General features: G+C 37.4%; 2 protein-coding genes across 3 annotated transcripts in view; one reads left to right on the forward strand and one right to left on the reverse strand.

Annotated features, from left to right (window-relative positions):
• Positions 1-1,226: 1,226 nt before the first annotated feature.
• LOC109917486 (activity-dependent neuroprotector homeobox protein 2) lies at positions 1,227-18,953 on the reverse strand. Of its 2 annotated transcripts, none has more exons than XM_048607486.1 (3): positions 12,056-12,225; positions 9,887-9,976; positions 1,227-8,396 (listed from the first exon to the last, which is right to left on the reverse strand). In XM_048607486.1, the coding sequence occupies exons 1-3, from the start codon at positions 12,116-12,118 to the stop codon at positions 5,697-5,699; spliced, it is 2,853 nt and encodes a 950-aa protein (XP_048463443.1). In that variant the 5' UTR covers positions 12,119-12,225; the 3' UTR covers positions 1,227-5,696. The 2 variants fall into 2 exon arrangements, with proteins under 2 accessions (XP_048463443.1, XP_048463435.1); XM_048607478.1 differs by lacking the exon at positions 12,056-12,225 and adding an exon at positions 16,754-18,953 and having other exon boundaries at positions 1,228-8,396.
• The window catches only part of LOC109917488 (nuclear transport factor 2), a 13,398-nt gene continuing 11,722 nt past the window's right edge, over positions 17,334-19,009 (forward strand). Inside the window, exon 1 of the mRNA XM_048608852.1 lies at positions 17,334-17,411. Within this exon, the coding sequence (XP_048464809.1) occupies positions 17,334-17,411 (78 nt within the window). The remainder of the gene's footprint in view (positions 17,412-19,009) is intronic.

Here is a 19,009-nt window from a genome sequence, read left to right on the forward strand (position 1 = left end):
ACATTTTTCCTTATGTCTACATTGCATGATTGAACACATCTCTCAATTCCCCTATAAACACTTATCTCTGGAAGGCAGCAACCCCAATTTCTCCAACCTAGCAGCCACTATTCTATCGAGGAGCTGAACAGCCTATTCCTGTTCCTATTTCTCATGGTCTTCTCCCTGCAGTTGAAGCCTCATCTTTGGAGGCATTCTCAGAATTCCTTTCTGCACCCCTTGCATTTCTTCTGAAGTGCACTGTCCTGAATTGAACACAATATTTCATTTGAAGCCACTCCAATGTTTTGTAATCGTCAAGGGAGCACTTCAGGAGGGCAACCTTTGTCTGTGAAGTGCCACAGGGATCAGGCTAGGGCCACAATTATTTATATATTAATGACGTGGATGAGATAAGTGAATATACTACAACAAAGTTTGCAGATGGCACAAAAATAGGCGAGAAGGCAAGTGGTGAGGATGACACAGTCAGTGGAGGGATATAGATAGACATGCAAGTGGCAAAAACTTTGCAGATGGAATACAATGTATGAAATTGTAAGGTGATGCACCTTGGTGGGATAAATAGAATATTATTTAAATGGAAATAAAAGTACAGAAAGCACAAAGGAATTTGGGAGACCTTGTGCATAAAATCACAAAAAGCTAGCATGCAAGTTCAGCAAATAGTAGGGAAGGCAAACCAAATGGAGTAAAAAAAAAAGTAGGTCTTGGTAAAATTGTACAAGAAACTAGGCAGACCACATCTGGAATATTGTGAACAGTTTTAGTTCCTATTGGAGGAAAATATGGTGGCATTGGAGTTAACTAAATTAATTTATATTAAATACAAAGTGATGCATTTTGGTAAAAACAATGAGGACAATGAAATTTAAATTCAATTCAATTTCATTTGCAATGGGCTACCAATTCCTTTCATCTCTTCTTGAAGTTGATCATTACTGTCATCTGCAAATTTTTAATTGGTGTCCTATGAAGAAATGCAATAGTTCTAGCACCAACCCCTGGGAACATAATTGTTTTTCAGATTAGTGGAAGGTATACAATTATTTACCAGTTTTTTTCCTATCAGTCAGCTTGTTTCCATGCTATCACTGTCTCTTTTATTCCATAGGCTTTACTTGTTGAACAGCCTTCTATGCAGCATGTTATCAAACTTTTTTTTTTCCTGGATCTATGGTGACAGTCAATCTGTTTATAAGAAGAGCTCAGCACACATTGTAAACTATGGACCTGTTAATGTTCACGTAAATCCTACTTTGGACTCTTCAGTCATGCGAGCAGCTACGATGACAATAACGTTTCCTTCTTGGACACAGTCAAACAACAGGAATCCACCACTTGTGTTTTTACAGCTAAACATACACTAAGGATTTTGATCACACTGGGACAACTGGTGCATGCTGCCATTTGTCCTCTAGGCAAGTTTTGCACAATCCCGAAGGGGAGGAGGATCCAAGATGTCTAGGTAACTCAACAGCTGCAGTAGATGGTTGTAGAGCAGGTTTTACTCTACTATCACCTTTGGTTGCAGTTCACACTGTACGGTCATTATGCTATACATGCTGAAAATACCACGTGTCATTGTCTACACTGGCACTGTTGCTCAGCCAAGCTGCTGACATTTTAAAGTTGCATTGTTTAATGCAGACTCATTTTTAGTTTCATTTCCTGACCTTGGGAAAACAAGGACCTCATTTCTGTGTTTAATATCAGCAGTTTCAATGGTAAATTGCCACATAAGTTGGCTTCAAAGTTGCAAGATATTCATTAGGTTTCTGACCCAGTTTTAAAATCGGCATTATAAAGACCACTAGATACAGAGTTACACATGAATTAGAAACTTAACTTAGGAGACATTTCAATGCATCTATTCCAATCGTTTCATATTGAAAGTGGCTATGCGAGGGTGAAAATTGATGACCAAGAATGACAAAAATGCAAAAGTTCTTTTTTTAATTTTGTACTTGAGAAAAATTAAACCAATGAATGAATATAAAAAGGCCATAAAATTCCAAACCCTAATACAGTACTTCATAAAAAGGTTCTGTCCTGGGGAGAAAACGTAATTTTATAAAACAAATCACTGCACAAATACAGAAAAAAAACCCTGTTTTTAAAAAAAGGTATTACTATGTACAAATAATTACATCACTAAACTTACAAAAAAATCTGTTGAAACAACACAGAAGCATATGGACCACAAGCACCTTTTTTAAACTGAATATACACTAACTGTGAACATATTAGGACAAACCATATCTAATATACAACAGCAAACCAATCAACAAATAAAAACAAGTGACAGCTTAACTAGCTTAAGCGCCAAGTGATGGAGGTGCATGTAAATAGGCATACAAATAGACCAGACCGTAGATGCTCAGTAATATGCACCTTTTATAAAATGCAAAAAACTTGCCTATTTAATTAAGCAATAATGGTAGTAGAGAACAAACTCTAGTTAGTTTTGAGTATCATCACAGCTCAAATACATTTAAAGGAAACTTTTACTATTGCCAAAGGCTACCATTATTTAGATCCTTTATGGATATTCTGTATTTAAATATATCAAAATAAAACACAAACATTATCAGACCAACATAATGTGTTAGTTAGATCTTATTTTGTTAAAAACTTAACCTTTAAATATGGGTATTTACCAAGTACAATCATGGTTCTATTATAAGATAAGAATTTAATTGAGCATTTTAGGGAGGATACATCAGAGTTTAGCCATTAAGAATGCAATAATACATCAAGACCATTAAGCCATGTAAACATGAAAGAAACTGCACTAAAAAAAGGAAGTCAATATCTAGGCTGTACATAAAAATTAGCCAAGAATACATTGCAAATAGTTCAATTTGAAAACCCAATTTACAGGAATGGAGTTCAATCAATCAATTGTATAACTGAACAGGCTGTCAACGTTCATGGTTTAATCGTTAGCGATTAAGGACAATTTGAAAACATGTTATTTATAAATCAGAACACAATTAAAGTCCAACTAAATATGCTTTCAGTTCTCTCTGCCCCTGCCACCCCCATCCCCATTATTTTTATCTACTGCTAACAGATGCCCTAACATGAATTATGGTCTATACAATAGGACTCATGTTCTAGCTGGTAATTACCTTGCTGACGACCTTCTTTCACTACTCCATCTTTTACAAAAAACTCATCTGTGTATTCCAAAATTAAACAGTGCACAGTATAAGATTTGATTATGTATCAGTTGGATACAATTGATAAGATATGCAGGCTATAGCTTCTTACCCAAGACTATGAACCCCATCCTCTATTAGGCAGAGTTGCTGGAAGGAGGACAAAGTCAACTGTGTTTGAAAAATAAAAAAGTTGACATATCATGGATATTTAATAGATAAAGATTTTGTCCATTTCTGTTCTGATCTCAAGGTTTAAATGAAGAGCTCAAAATAAAATCACTCATTTTTCAGACTAGATGATCACAGGCATTAAATTGGAAAGAAAAACATAATTTGAAAAATGTTGAGACACAAAAGAAAGTGAGTTTAAAAAAAGTATTGCAAAAAAAACCTGAAAGAGGTATTGCCATTTAGTTCTTTTTGCATCAGGCATTATTTAAGACCAGCAACTGCCTGTTGCTGTTGCAAAGATCTCCACTGCTCTAAATCAATGGCATCTCATAAATCAGCCTAGAGAAAATGAACCAACCTAGCAAAGGCAGTAAAAGTCAGTGCTTTTGTCTGAAAATAGAATACTCACATAAAAATAAAACAAACATACAAGCAATATTCCTGATAAGTATCAGGAATGTCAAATGGCAATGAAACTTAACTTTGCAACATCTCTTGGTCAGAAATAAAACACATCAGGCTACAAAGTGCACATTGGATTCAGCAAGTTACAACTCAAACTCAGCAAATTTAGAAGCCAATTTAAACATGGTCACACAAAGTCAGTAAAGAGAGAACTGAACATTTCCTAAAAGAAACTAGCATCAAATTTTATACCTCAAAAGTAAGAATACAAATTTTGCAGGGCTCGTGAAAGGAAAATCCGTAGCTTTTCCAAACTCACTTTTATAGAGCACTATTAGATACAACTTTTAGTAATGGAGGAAAAAAACATCCTTGCAAAGCTACTGAAACTCTACAAGAAGCTTGAGATTTACATAATTCGGAAATCACAGATTAATTTTAGATTTAAATTGACAGAAAACCACTACATAATATAACAGTTCTGCAGCAGACAGGACAGGTTACAGATGTGAACTTTTTTAAAAAAAAAAGTAATGGACAGGAATGCTACTGACCTAAATGAACATTAATATTAGCTTGAATGGAGCTGTTCAATCTGCAATATGTATTCATTGGTTTTCTGTAAACAATGGTAAGCATAATTTTCTTGCCCTCAAGTCTGTATTCAGGAATGATAAGCATTTGAGACAAAACACAATAAGCAATCTTCATTTAAAAACAACTTTCAACAATATTTAGAAGCAATATTTATGTATCATTGTTGAGCAAAGATAAATCAATGTCATGCTTGAACAGTACCTAAACAACAAGCTAACCATTAATTTCAAAAACTTCAAATGTGGTCTACAGATCAGATGACACACAGCTGTTATCATTTCCTCCATTCCTGTACATTCATTAGCTACCCAGTGGACAGTACATACAGTAGCAGATACCAATACCATTCTTAAAAAATAGTTGTGTTTAAAAATTTTAGGATTGACAGGTGAGGGTTGAAACAAACAGCAGTGCATTCTTTACAGTGCAGAAAAGTAGATTTTAAAACAATGCAACAGTCCCAAGATTCCTTTTAATCATAGCTGTAGATAAGTTCAATACCCAAATTATCTATGATAAAATACTCAAGAAAAATAAAGTTTTGTGAAAATGACTTTAGGGGATTAAAATATTAGTAATGTGGAGTAATTATGGCATAGTCCAAGTGGTTTGATGATTAGTGATTATGGGTTTAAACAGCAAATTGAGTCAAAAATAGATAAAATGAGATGAAGAGCAGCTACATTCCTCATCAACAACTATTGAAACTCAGACGAGCAAAATAATGCTCATCCAAAAGAGCAAAAGCTGTGCCAGAAGCAACTTTGCATCAAGCATGACCAAATTTCTATTTATTTTCTTACCCTGGTGTAAAAATACTTCAAAATCAATTTTTCCAGAGGAAGAGACAGCCACATCAACCAAATTTAAAGTAAAATATAAAATACAAGGCAGACATAAATTATTATGTAAACTTAGTTGATCAACATTACAGGATTATATATTAATCTCATCCTGTAACAACGTATTGGCAGCACAATCTATCGTGTATAGTTATCCAGTACTGACAAACTCCCTCTTGCTTTTATAGAAGGATATACATTTCTGAAAACCATTGAGTAACTAGGCAGTATACCAAGTGGTTTTAAATGAACATGACAACATTTTTGGCTTCAAGTAGGATTCAAGTTAAACCCTGTATTTAAGTTCTTCTTGGCCTCTAGTTCCCAGCCATAAGAAAATTAGAACAAAAGGCACACCTACCCCCACCCAAAAGCAAAATTATCTCACCATTTGCTCTTCTACTCTGATTGTCTAAGAGTATAGGTGTCTCCTTGCATTTATGCCAATTGTGGACCACCTATACCTTCACTTCCATTAGATTCATCCCTTTATGCAAGTTTGGGAGAACAGCGGTCAAATATTTGTACCAAGATCACCCAGTTTTAGATTGTGCTTCACCTTCCTTAATTCAGTCATATTGAATCCCAAAAGCACAGATGGTTTGTACTTCATTGCTTTCAAGCAGAGCCTTTGCTTATTGCCAAAGACGAAGGCAACATCATTTTTCCAAAGCCACAAGATTGAAGATAGCATCTCAATTTCTTTATTACTGGGGTATGGTTGCTTATGAAAGTAGTCAAGTAGAAATAGCTTCCTTTCTTCATACGAGCAATTCTCAAAGCCTTTTGGAACTAGCGCCAAGACTGTAGATGGGTCTGGTAATGGTGGAGAATGTGAAGTGTTTGCAGAGTCAGTTAATGCCACAGGGGAGACATAAAAATTATTTGCTATCACATCAGCCTTTATTCGTTTAGGAGGAGGCAGCAATACCAAATCTCTCTTATCCCCATTGGTAAGTTCATTGTTGTACTTCTTGGCAGTTTCTGGAAATTCACGCTTTGATTGAACACTTTTTGACAAAATATTACTTTGCTGTTTATTAAGGCCTCTACAACGCAACAGATGAAGAGATATTGTTGAAGTTGTCATGCTATCTGTGTATACACCAAGACAGTGAATGCACTTGAAAGCCGGTATTCTCAGCAGTGGATGTACCATTGATGCTACATGATGATCTTCTTGCAAATGGTTTTCATAGGTTGTGCTCGAGAAGTGTTTTGAACAAAATGGACATTTTGAACTTTGGGGCACTTCTATTACAGTTTCTTCCATATTAATTTCTTCTTTTTGCCTGCACACCTCAATTACTAAAGGTGCATGAGGAGTAGACATTTTGTTTGGAATAAGTGTTAAGTGAATATCATTAGGACCCATTTTAGCTTCTGGCAATTTAACTGTTAAATTAAAACTACCACCATTTATTTCACAAACAGTTGATACTCCATCTTTAACATTTTCAACAGCCTCAAATCTCAATCCTGCATGCAAGGTCTTCACATGTTCAGAAAGTTTTGGGAGCTCATGGAATGTCAGAGAGCAGAACAAACAAGTCAGGCCATGCATTAGCAAATGGGACATTAATACGTTTTTATCCATATAACTTCGACAGAAAAGACACTTACTTGTTTGAGCACGCACTCTCTGCAAGTAAGTAGCACAGGCTACAATCTTCTCCGGTTTATCAGAATATTCCTCAATTTTATGTGCTGTCGCAACATGATTATCATAAGCACTTAGTGGCAGCAATGCACTGCACACTGAGCAACTCTTCCACTGTTGAGCCTTGATATTTTGTGAAGAATAATCTACAGCAGCTGCAGATTCTACTGCACTCTGCTTCTGTTCCCCTACTGCAGACATTACTGTAATTTCAGTGGGCAATTCTTTTGTTTGTTGTTGAGAAACAGAAGTAAATGTATTTGTTTGGGAAATATTAAGTGGCACTTGCGTCGTAGAAATTACCGCAGGTTTGTTACTCAATATACTACCTGGAGTAACAGGCAAAGAAAACTGAACTGGGGTTAGAGTGTATGCAGGTACACCATTGATATGTTTGTTGCTTTGAATTAAATGTTTCACTGTCTGTGAATTAGCTGGCAAGGCATTTCTAGGAATATTAGCTCCTACTGTATGATCCATGGTCAATCCTTGCGGCATCAAAAACGCCTGAGGAAGGACCGGGCTTACTGCTTGGATCGTAAGGTTATTCTGAGTGACCTGAAAAGTAGCAGATACAAGGTTAACATGTGCTGGTTTTGGAAAATCTCCAGGACCAGCTGTGGATACAGTTACTGGAATAACATTGTTTTGCAAAGGAAAAGAACTCATGTTTGGTCTTAATGATCCCAAAGCTACTGGTTTAATATTTTGAGGAAGTGTCAATATATTAACGGCCTGTTGCACAGCTGCTGTTACAGGTGATCTCACACAGGAAGTTGATGGTACAGGTAGGGTAATATTAGCTGTTGATTTCACACTTGAAAATACTGGTCCAACTGGTCTGATACTTTGTGCTGGTGAAGCCGACTTAACACAGGAAAGCATGTGTCCTGTTAATTTGGTATTAAGTGATGGTACTGCTGATCCCACACTCGGGAGTACTGGCAGAGAAATGTTGCTCACCTGAGCCTTAGGAGCAATGTGTAGCCTAGGGCTTAGTTCTGCTATGTGTCCAATTGTAGCTTTTACAGGACCTTCCACTTCTTTATGTCTATCCAGAATGTGATATAGAAAGGCATCATAGGTGACCATTTTCATTTGGCATCCTTTACAAAAATACTTATAAACAGAAAGTAATACCGGTTCCTCCACCTGGCCAATGTAATTATTGACTAAGTTGCCAAAGTGTGATAGAAAAACATGTTTCTTCATGGCATACAATGACACCTCTTTGTATGAGCATACCCTGCAAAAATAAACAGGCTGGACTAGGTTTGACATTTTGCCCTGAAACATTTTGGTTTGGATCTGTCTTATTTGATCTGTATTCACATGGTTAGCAGTGTTGTGCACTTTCCGAGAATCAGAATGAAATATTTTAACATGCTTTTTCATACTCTTGGGATGAGAGATAAATGTGCAATTAGGACAACTAGCCATCAGTTCTACATCCATCTCATCCTCATGGGAACATCGCATATGACTTTTGTAAGCAGAAATAAATTTTGTTGAAAAATTGCAAAGGCTGCAGCAATATGGTTTTGTTCGGTAAGCCTGCAAACAAGAATAAACACATTTTAAAACTGAATAGAAATTAGAGAGATTTATACAAGACCTCTCACAACCTTAGGACAGTTCAAAGCATTTTACAGCCAATAAAGTACTTCAGACGTGTAGTTATGTTTTATGCAGGAAACTCAAATCAATTTTTACAAAAAAAGGTTCCAAAAGCACTAATTTGATTTTAAAAAATTCAATGGGTTAGTAAAAGAATAAATGTTGATCAAGGTATCTAGGAAATCAGGCAAATTGTTAGCGTTAATACTTCGTAGACAGGACATGCTACCATGAAATCTCTTTGTACTTCTCACTCCAAATAATAAGTCCAATGCAACATTCTTGATGTGACTTTCTACTACAAGTAGACTTTATTCCCAACAAGATTTTGAAAAGTTGGTTTCACAGATGTCTAAGTTGCGCATATTAAATAACATTAACAAAGTCCTTATTATTTTTAAAATCAACCTGTTCTGACACGTTATGATAATCTGTGCCAGGTGGGATTTGAATCCAGACCTTCTGGCCCAGCGACAGGGATACTATGACACAAGACCACTGATTGTAGATTTTTTTAAAAAAAAAATCTACATGTTCTGAGACAGATTGCATACCTGTTTTTCAAGCATTGTTACTTTGACAGGATAGAGTCATACAGAATCGAAACAGACCTTTCAGTCCAACTTGTCCATGCCAACCATGTTCCCAAACCAAACCAGTCCCACTTGCCTGCGTTTGGCCCATAGTCCTCCAAATCTTTCCTATTCATCTATTTACCCAAATGGCTTTTAAATGTTGTAACTGCACCTGCATCAACCACTTCCTCCAGCAGTTCATTCCACATACAAAACACCCTCTGTGTAAAAAAAGTTGCCCCACATGTTCTTTTTAAATCGTTCTCCTCTTCACCTTAAAAATATGTCCCATAGTTTTGAACTGCCCCAACCGAAGGAAAAGACCCTTGCTATTCACCTTATCTATGCCCTTCATAATTTCATAAACCTCTAGAAGGTCACCTTTCAACCTCCTATGCTACAGTGAAAGAAGTCCCAGCTTATTTTTTATAACTCAAACCTTCCTTTCCCAGCAACATACTGGTAAATCTTTTCTGAACCATCTGATTTAATTATATCCTTCCTATAGCAGGGTGACTAGAATTGTACACAGTACTCCAGAAGAGGCCTCGCCAATGTCCTGTACAATCTCAACATGACATCCTAACTTAAAGATCTGAGTAATGATGGCAAGCGTGCTAAATGCCTTCTTAACCACTCTGTCTATGTGTGATGCAAATTTCAAATAAGTATGTACTTGAACCCAATTAAGAGGATAAACTTTGATAATGGATTCAAGGCTTACTGAACATACCCCAAACTCAACACAGGTTGCAACTTTTATCCTTCTTAGAGTCACAAAAGTTGCATTAACAAATGCAAGTACTCACTTTAAGTGTATGCATTAAATCTCAAGCAAACACTTGGGATTACCTTTGACCTTTTGATTGGCTGCCATACTGAAACATCATTCCATGTTGTGTTTTTTATGTAGTATTCTCCTGGATTATAACTTCTAAATTCCTGGAAATATATAAACATTTTCACTTGTAAATGCCAGTTTGCTACATAAGAGTGTTCTACTTTGATGTTTCCAAACATATGCAAGAGGGATATTTTTCAATACACAGTGTACATTAAGAGGAAGACCAGTAAATTGATAACTCACAGCAAGCAAACAAACACAAAAATGTTAAGAAATAATGCATATATCCAAACAGACTTTCTGGCATGACATTCAGTGATATTCTGGACCAGACGCAGCATAGCACATGCCTGGAGACATCAGGAAATGAATACATTCAGCAGAAAAGAAAGAAACAAAAACGTACCTTACTTCAGGTTGTTTGTTAACCTGCTCGATGTTTTTACTTTGCTTATAATATTAGTAATTACTGCGTGAAGTCAATATTAGCTTTTGAGTCAATTGCTCACACATCAAGAAGGAAGCTTAGACATTTACACCTAAACCGTAGCAGTACAACGAGGACTACACAAAAATATAAACTTTACAGCGGTCACTTTTCTGACATTCAGACCAGACAGTATTACAGCAAGGTCTAACAAGACCTGATAAACGGCTACTAATTTAATGCACTTTAATTAAGTTCTACAAAACTTATAATGCGATGTCTTTTTCAGCAATATTGTTCTATCACCACCCTTCCCCAACCGTGGTATAGACTGGGTGATTTATACATATTTTTCATATTAATTACTTTAAATTTTTGAATTTTGAGTTGGTAACATATGGGTCGTTTTACATGTCTAAAGAATTTATATCTTAACTTAGTTATTTCTGTAACCAGGATGATTTCTTTTAAAATAGCTTGAGGGAGTAGCTTGTGGAACTGACGCGATTTTTATTTACCTCAGGAGGGTTTACACAAACGAGGTAAACAGTTGTACATTAAGGTTCTGGACTTTTATTTTAAACTTCAGGAAAATACCCATAGCTTGAAAAAAGGATTTTTCTCCCCAGTGTGGGACAGTTTTATGGAAATCCTTGGATAGCAATGGACATATAAAGCAGTACTCCTGAGAAGGGGAGAAGATGGCAAAGCTACATTACCTGGAGGTAAGGAGTTTAATGATAGTCCCAGACATAGAGGTTATTTGAAACTGAGAACATTTAAACTTGGGTACATGAAAGGTCCAGGAAAAGGATCAGATTTTCCAGACTGGGATCTGAAGTCAGTTAACTTCAGCCTGTTGGTGGCGGTAGAAAAACATTTTTCTCTCGTGTGAATACTGTACAAGGGGTATTTTTAGGTACTATCAAGAGTGTGTTAATGTGATTATACTTTCATCACATGCTTCAAAGTATTTAAAGGTGTACAAAGTGTAAACAGGTTGGTCTATTCTATCTTCTTTTTTTCCCCCACTTAATGAACTAATTTTATTGTTAAAACCAAATCTGCAATGTTGTGTGCTTATGTTTCAGTGAGACCACATCAGTAAAACCAAAACAAAAACGTGACCCATCAAGCCAGATTTCAACCTGGAATCTGACTTGCCCAGTAATAACATCAGCGAATATCACAACGAATCAATGTTTTGAGGAAGTAGACCATTCAGCCCTTTGAGCATGCTCTATCATTTGATAACATCATGGAGCTGAGCTAATCAAAGCTCTTGACTTTTTCTCCCTCTTCTGTTCCCTATATATCCTTTGACTCTCGTCAATCAATAATCTATCCAACTCGGCATTAAAAGCAATTAATTGGAACAAGGGGCAAACATCCTTTTAGCATCTATCCTGTCAGATGCCTTGAGAATCTCGGATGTTTCAATAAGATCACCTCTAATTTTTCTAAACTTCGATGGATACAGGCCCAACCAGTCCAACTTTCCTGGGAAGATAATGCCTTAAACCAAAGAATCAATTTAGTGAACCTTCTCTGACTTGTCTGTTTAATAATTTGCTTATGGGATTGTGGAACAGGCCAGCATTGATTGCCCGTCTGTAACTGCCCAAGGCAGTGATGGTGAACTGCAAAGAACTGCAGAAAACCTTGGTATGTACACATACCCAGAGTACTAGTAGGGAGTCAGTTTCAAGAATTTGAACCAACAAAGAAGCAGCAATACAAACATACATACACAGTAAAAGCGCAAGGAGGCCATTTTATCTCTTGAGCCTGCTCTGCCATTCAGAAAAATCATGGTTATTGGTTTGTGTTTCAAGTGTCATTCTCATCCACCCTAATAATCTTTGATTCCCTTCCCAACAGTAATCTTTCCATAAAAACTGAAAGAACTGCAGATGCTGTAAATCAGGAACAAAAACAGAAGTCGCTGGAAAAGCTTAGCAGGTCTGGCAGCATCTGTGAAGAAAAAAATCAGAGTTAACATTTCGGGTCCGGTGACCCTTTGAATGCATTTACATCCTTTCTGAAATATGGAGACCAAAACTTCACACTGTATTTAAGATACAGTCTTACCAATGCCCTGTGAAATGAATAACATCTTCACTTTTATGCTTAATTTGTTTTGTATTAAAAGGACAGCATCCACTTGTCTTAATTATTTGCTGTACATGCATACCAACTGTGACTACTGCACTAGAACATCCAGATCCCTTTGCACCTCAATTCTGTAGCTGCTACCTTTTTAAGTCTTCACATTTTACCATATAATACTCCCTCTGCTAGACTGTTCCCCACTCATAGATCATAGAATCCCTACAGTGTGGAAACAGACCCTTTGGCCCAACAAGTCCACACCGACCCTTGGAGCATCCCACCCAGACCCATCCCCCTTATAACCCGCCTAAGCTACACATTCCTGAACACTCGTTTAATCTACACTCATCTATGTTACGTCCTCTACACAGCATACTCTCCTACCTGTCTTTTCGTGTGAAAATTTAGCTACCATACCTTCACTCCATTCATTCAACTCATTGATACAAGTTGTAAAAGTTGATAACCTAGCACAGACACCTGTGGGACTCTACTCATCACATCCTGCCAAACATTTTTTTTTTTCCCATGCTACAATGTTACTTTGTACATTATTAGCTCTTAATTTGCATGGTAACTCATGTGGCACCTTCTCAAATGCCTTCCAGAAATTCAAATATAGTATGCCAACAGTAGCGTTCTCAAAACGTTTCACCTCAGGGGAGGATGAATTTCAAGAAAAAAATCCAAAAGCAGTAATTTTAGTAAATGAATAATTAACAAAATTTGTTAGTTAGTAAGTGTCAGCAGAAGTAAACCCCTAAAAACTTTTTTTTTGTTAGGAAGCAGAACTTGAGACAGACTAGGACCCATATCCTGATCACCACGGTAGGAGTCAGGACTGGGGTCAAGGTAAACATTTGAATTTAACTAACATTGACCTTCTACGTCAAGTGACGCACACTGTGACTGGCCAGAGTCAAGGAACAAGGGAGAAGATTTCTGGAAGCAGGTCACCTGACGCAATCCTTATGTCCTTGATCACTGTGTGGCTAGGTTTTTGAGGAGGAAGCACGTTTCTGTCTGGCGCAAACTTGCTCTCCCATTCACTCAACCTCCATCTCACTCCCTCATCCTCACATAGAATTATTCGCACACAGACACACATGCAAAGAGAAACTGTCACTCATGCACACAGACAGATACTCAAGAGCTTTGTTGCCTTGCATTCTTGGTGTTCCCCACATTCGCACGTGCTGCTCTCCGCCACACTATACTGCTCTGGAAACTAAAACCTGGTCAGTGCTGCTTGCCGGGTCCAATTACAGGCTGCTTTTTCCTAGGTGTTTTCTGCTGATGGCTTACAAGTGATGACTTATAGCACATACAGGTGAGAAACAGTCTATGACTGGACAAACAACTCTACAAGGCCTGGCGGACCACAGATACATCCTTTGTGGACCAAAACATGGCTGTTGGACAAGCCTGGTCCATAGGCGCAGCATACTACTCCTTTCAAGGACTCCATCAAATCAGTTAAATAAGATTTCCTTGCCAATAAACCATGCTGATTCTTCCCGATTATCTTGAGGTTTTCTAACGAGATTACAGCCGCACACAATGATTGCTTTGAACTTCTCCCCTGTGACACACCAAGCTAACTCGTCTGTAGTTTCCTGTTTTCTGCTCTCTTCCTTCTTAAGGGCAGGAACTTTCTAAAGCTCTATCCAGGTTGTTAAGTAAAATTTACACCCAGAGCTCTTATGTAGTAACTTTGATGTGGCACCTTGTTACATAGTTTATAGCAATCCAACTCCATCATGCCTACAGGTTTTGCTTTATCTATGTTGATTATTACTTTCTCAAACAACTTAAATAACACACAATTTCACCTTCATAAAACCATGTTGACTCTGCCTGATTACATTAAGGTGTTTTAGATGCACTACTTTAACCTCCTTAATAGGCTCTGGCATCTTTTCTATGACAGATGTTAGGCTAACTGGCCTGCAGATCTTATTGTCTCGCTCCTTTCTTGAACAGTGGAGTCACGTGTTATTTTCCAATCTGATGCAACTTGCCAAAATTTAGGGAATATTGGAAGATTACACTCAATTAAAATCTACTATCTTAATAACCACATCTTTTAAGACCCTAGAATGAAGTCTGCTTTTCCCCCATGACTAACTGCTTTAGATTCCTCTTTTTGTTTCACCTTTGAATCACTATTATTTCTAGGATGTATTTGGTATGTTTTCACCATTTCTTTCTTCCAAAGTTTTACTTTCTCCCTTTAGTTACTCTTTCTTTTTAATTACCTACAGAAAATCTTATTGTTTTTACATTTTTAGTTAGCTTTCTCTCACACTCATTTTTCCTTCAAGTCATTCTTTGATTTCCTTTTCACATTCCATCTGATCTTCTGACGTGCCATATCTATCACCGAAATGTATATTTTCCTTTCAATTTGATACATCTTTAACTTCCTTAGTTAATCAATGACTTCATTCTTCTTTTAGAGTGTAGTGATTGTAATGAGGTCAGCCAGGTGGACCTCATAGAATAGGAGTTCCCTGACTGGGGCTATTAATCTGGTCCAACCAAGGCTGACAGATAAGAACAGGAGTATCAGACATCCTGTTCACAGAGCTGGTTCTGAGGGAGCTGGATCAGTGTTAAGGACTCCACATATAAATAAAAGGATGACTTGGTGACGGATACCAGCATGTGGAGTTATTTCAGTGGTGATGAGAGTGGGGTCAATGATGTAACCATGCAAACGTGCCTACTAGCTGAAGCCCAACTGGACTTCAAATAGGCAGTACATCTGGCTTTATCATTGGAAAGTGCGACAAGTGGAACATTTGAGTTGCAGGGTATTTCAACGGATGTGGACACCCTCACCTGTCTGACTGAGCCTGGGAAACATCACTTGAGTGAAGGGATAGCTACACTCAGGACATATCCTGAACAGAGGAACTCCAGGTCAGCACACAGAAAACCCCCAAAACAAATGCAAGCATCTGCCAAACGGTTAAAATTTTCAACAGGATCTGGGCCGGCAAGCTATTGTAGTTGCTGCCAGCATGTGGACTTGAGACAGCAAGACCTAAATTGAGTAAGAGAACTCAGAGGCCAGTATCCAGGAGGGTGCACAACCTGGAAAGTTCACCTACATCTGGCTTGGAACATCCAAACATCCAAATCAGAATGAATCAAAATAAACGTTTGGTTAAACGGTCACCTGGTTCTAATGGAGGTTGATACCAGCATGGTTGTTTCAGTCATCACAGAACCAGTCTTTTACAAAATTAACTCTGGACTCCAACCCTCAAGTTTGCACAAGACCTCAGCTAGACTGAGAATCTATCAAGGGTACAATTTTAGTTCCAGTCTCTTACAAGAAGCAGCTGGTTCAGTTACCACTGATTGTAGTAAATGGCTTGGGTCCAAGTTTGATGGGGTGGAATTGGATGAAAGTCACCTCGATTGGCTCAACATGTTTGATTTAAAAAATTGCTCCTACCGAGTACTCTGAAGCCTTCAGGACTCAATATCAAGTTCAATAATTGTAGGGCTTGAGTATCTAGTCCTATGTCCGTACCCCAGCCCCCACACACCAGACCTTGTCATGATATGGCTGCTACAACAAACAACCTATTTACCAGCCACTGATGCTCCAGATTAGCAGCTAGTTGATTCTCCCAGACTGACCTTTACCCATTCCTTTGTCTGCCCAACTATTTTTCTCTCCCTCTCTCGGCTCCTTACCACCCCATATTCAGCATACATACCACTTCCTAACCACAATCAGTTCTGAAGGTCACTGGACCTGAAATATTAACTCTGCTTTCTCTCCAGAAATACTAACAGGCCTGCTGAGATTTTCAAGTAATTTCTGTTTTTGTTTCTACTTGTTTTAGCTCCCTGTCCTTCAATATAGCACATGCTCTTGAATATTCAGGTCCCAGCCTTTGCCAGATATATACATGACTGTAATATGACAAAGTCTGATCAGGTAGGGATGTTACAAAGACTTTATGCTGAGGAATACTAATAAGCTAGTGCATTCTAAAAATTCCTCTTTAAATCCCTATATTACCAACTTCTAGGAAGATCAACCACTAGCCAGCTGGGGCATAATAACACACAAGTAAAACCACACCCGGAGGTTATCAAATTAATTACTGATATCACAAAGTTCTTTTAAATCCCTTGCTCTTCAGCGAATGTTATCCAAGACTGAAAAATGGTTAGAATACACGATAACTTATGGAAAAATATAAAACTCTAAATTTTAAATTTAGATAATTCAGTCAACATTAGAAATTTACTTGCTAGCTGTACAGAGGAATAGTTACTTTTTTTATTTTCTGCAGGTATCCTCATTACATACCTCCAATAGTTCTTTACAGTATTCCAGACCAATATCAGACAGGATCCTTTTCACCTTCTTTCTGGATTTTCTGATGGTTTCTAGCTTGGTAACAGGAAGTTGATACATTTTTACCTTGACTTAATAAATAAGGAAATAAAGGTTAGCACTAGGTTAAAACCAGATTCTTTGCACTTCTGAAATGTTTAGTCCCAAGCGTGACCTGGTCAACAGGGTGAAAGCACTTTTGCTAACCTCACCCATTAATTGCTTTGGCCTAAAATGAATTTGCACTCGGCTTAGGCATTTATCAATGCTGGTATGCAGCAACCATTTTCAAGTTAGCAATTTCACTCAATGCTGCAAATGGAAATTAAAAGTCATTGCACTGCTACAGTAAGAAAAACTTTTCAGGTTGGGCTTAATGCACATTATGTTAGTGACAAATACTCATTGTGCATTGTTCACTCACCAGCATTAACATCCTTCACACTGATGGACATAAATTATTGGACTCGAATCTAATAGTGGATTATTCCCAACACTACTTTTCGACAGACATGGAAAAGTCTCTCTCATATGCACGTTACATTCTCATCCCATGGATGGCTTCCTCACTCCCTTACTGGTTGCTTATAAAGTCAAAAGGAAGCAAGATCTTACATGGCAGGAAAAGATGGTATTTACTTCATATACTCTCCTTTTCATACACTTATTAGGAAAAGCTCTTGCAGTCTGTTATTATTTCCCTGGCTACTCATTTTCTTTTCTCATCAGTATTTTGTTCATCCTTTACTGCTTTCTAAAACACTAAATCTTCAGCTTCAATGGTATTTTTGGAATCATTATAAAACTAATCACCTCTTTATGAGATTCAACAGCATTACTAGCACCAAGCACCAAGACCCAACAAAATACTCTCCACTTGCATGAATGACTGCAGCTCCAACTTCATAAGAAAAAGAAGCCTGCATGATCAATATCATATTTACCATTTTAAACATTCACTTTCTCCACCACTATCACAAGATCATTGCAGCATTAGAATCTACAAGAGTCAATGCAGTATCCTACCAAGGCTTTGAAATCACTTTTCTAATCTGCAGTCACTAACCCCGAAGTAGAATGTCTGATAGGGCAAAACCACCATTACCAGTTACTCTCCAAGATATACACCATCCAGACTTACAGATTAATATAGAATGGTTAGAGCACAGGAGTATCCATCTTGGTTCTCTGCAAGAACATATCTAGTCCAATTCTACTAGCTTTTTTCTGCAGCCCTGCAAATTTAACTTCAGGCTTTTAAAAGGAAATTTGGTAAGTACCTGAAGTAAACTAGCCTTCACTACATGCAGAATCAAATGTAAAAGCACTGTATCAAAATCCTGGAACTTCCTAACAGTGGTGGCATGATGAAACTCTTACATCATTATTGTTGAGAGCCTGGGTTCTAAGGTGAACAGTTTCAAGTTGAAAAAGTGTAATTTTATTGTGTGTTAAGCAGGGCAAGACAGATTTTAGTTTCATTTTAGATTTCTTCTGTGTGACATTAGAGTGTTGGGAGATTTGGTTAATTTACATGCACTTTAATGAGATGTTTAAACCCTTGAGGTGAACAGCTCAATGTAATAGGAAATAGTGTTCTGGTTCAGTCAGAGAGAAATGATCCACAACTGCAGAAGTGTAGTTATTAAGTTTCCAAGTAGCCTTGACTAAAAATAAGTTCCGAAGCTCTAGAAGTTAGCAAGTTCCAGAAGCAGAAGGCTGTTGAGGTATCAGGGAGAAAGATTCCTGGCAAGGCTATTAAAAGACAGCAGTTTAAAGAATGCATGTAAACTCACAAGACAGCTGAGTCAACAGCTTTTTAAAAGGGTCTCAGGAAAAAAAACATTAACTAAATAGCATTGAGTGAATGCACAGAAGTTTGCTGAAAAGGAAACCAATTAAAATGATGCCAGCTGAACATGGAGAGTTAGCACATTGACAGTGATGAGTCTTCACGGAGACTTGGGAGCCTGTAAGTTTGTTGTGGAAATCTTTATTTCTGACAAATTGTATCAAAACTGTTTCAAATGGTCCTTCTTACTGTACCATAGTTCGTGTTTTTGTGTATAATAAAGTTTTGTGTTCCTTTGTTAAAAGCACACCGGTAGACTTTTACGAACATGTTCAGTGACTGGCCTTCACAGTAAACAAAAGTAAAAATTAAAAGAAAGCTTATCAAGCTGGATCTCACTGTGGGATTGACTTATCTAATATTACCATTAGCTGGAA

Source organism: Rhincodon typus, chromosome 2, assembly GCF_021869965.1.
Source record: "Rhincodon typus isolate 14 chromosome 2, sRhiTyp1.1, whole genome shotgun sequence".
In the NCBI taxonomy this organism is placed as follows: Eukaryota; Metazoa; Chordata; class Chondrichthyes; order Orectolobiformes; family Rhincodontidae; genus Rhincodon; species Rhincodon typus.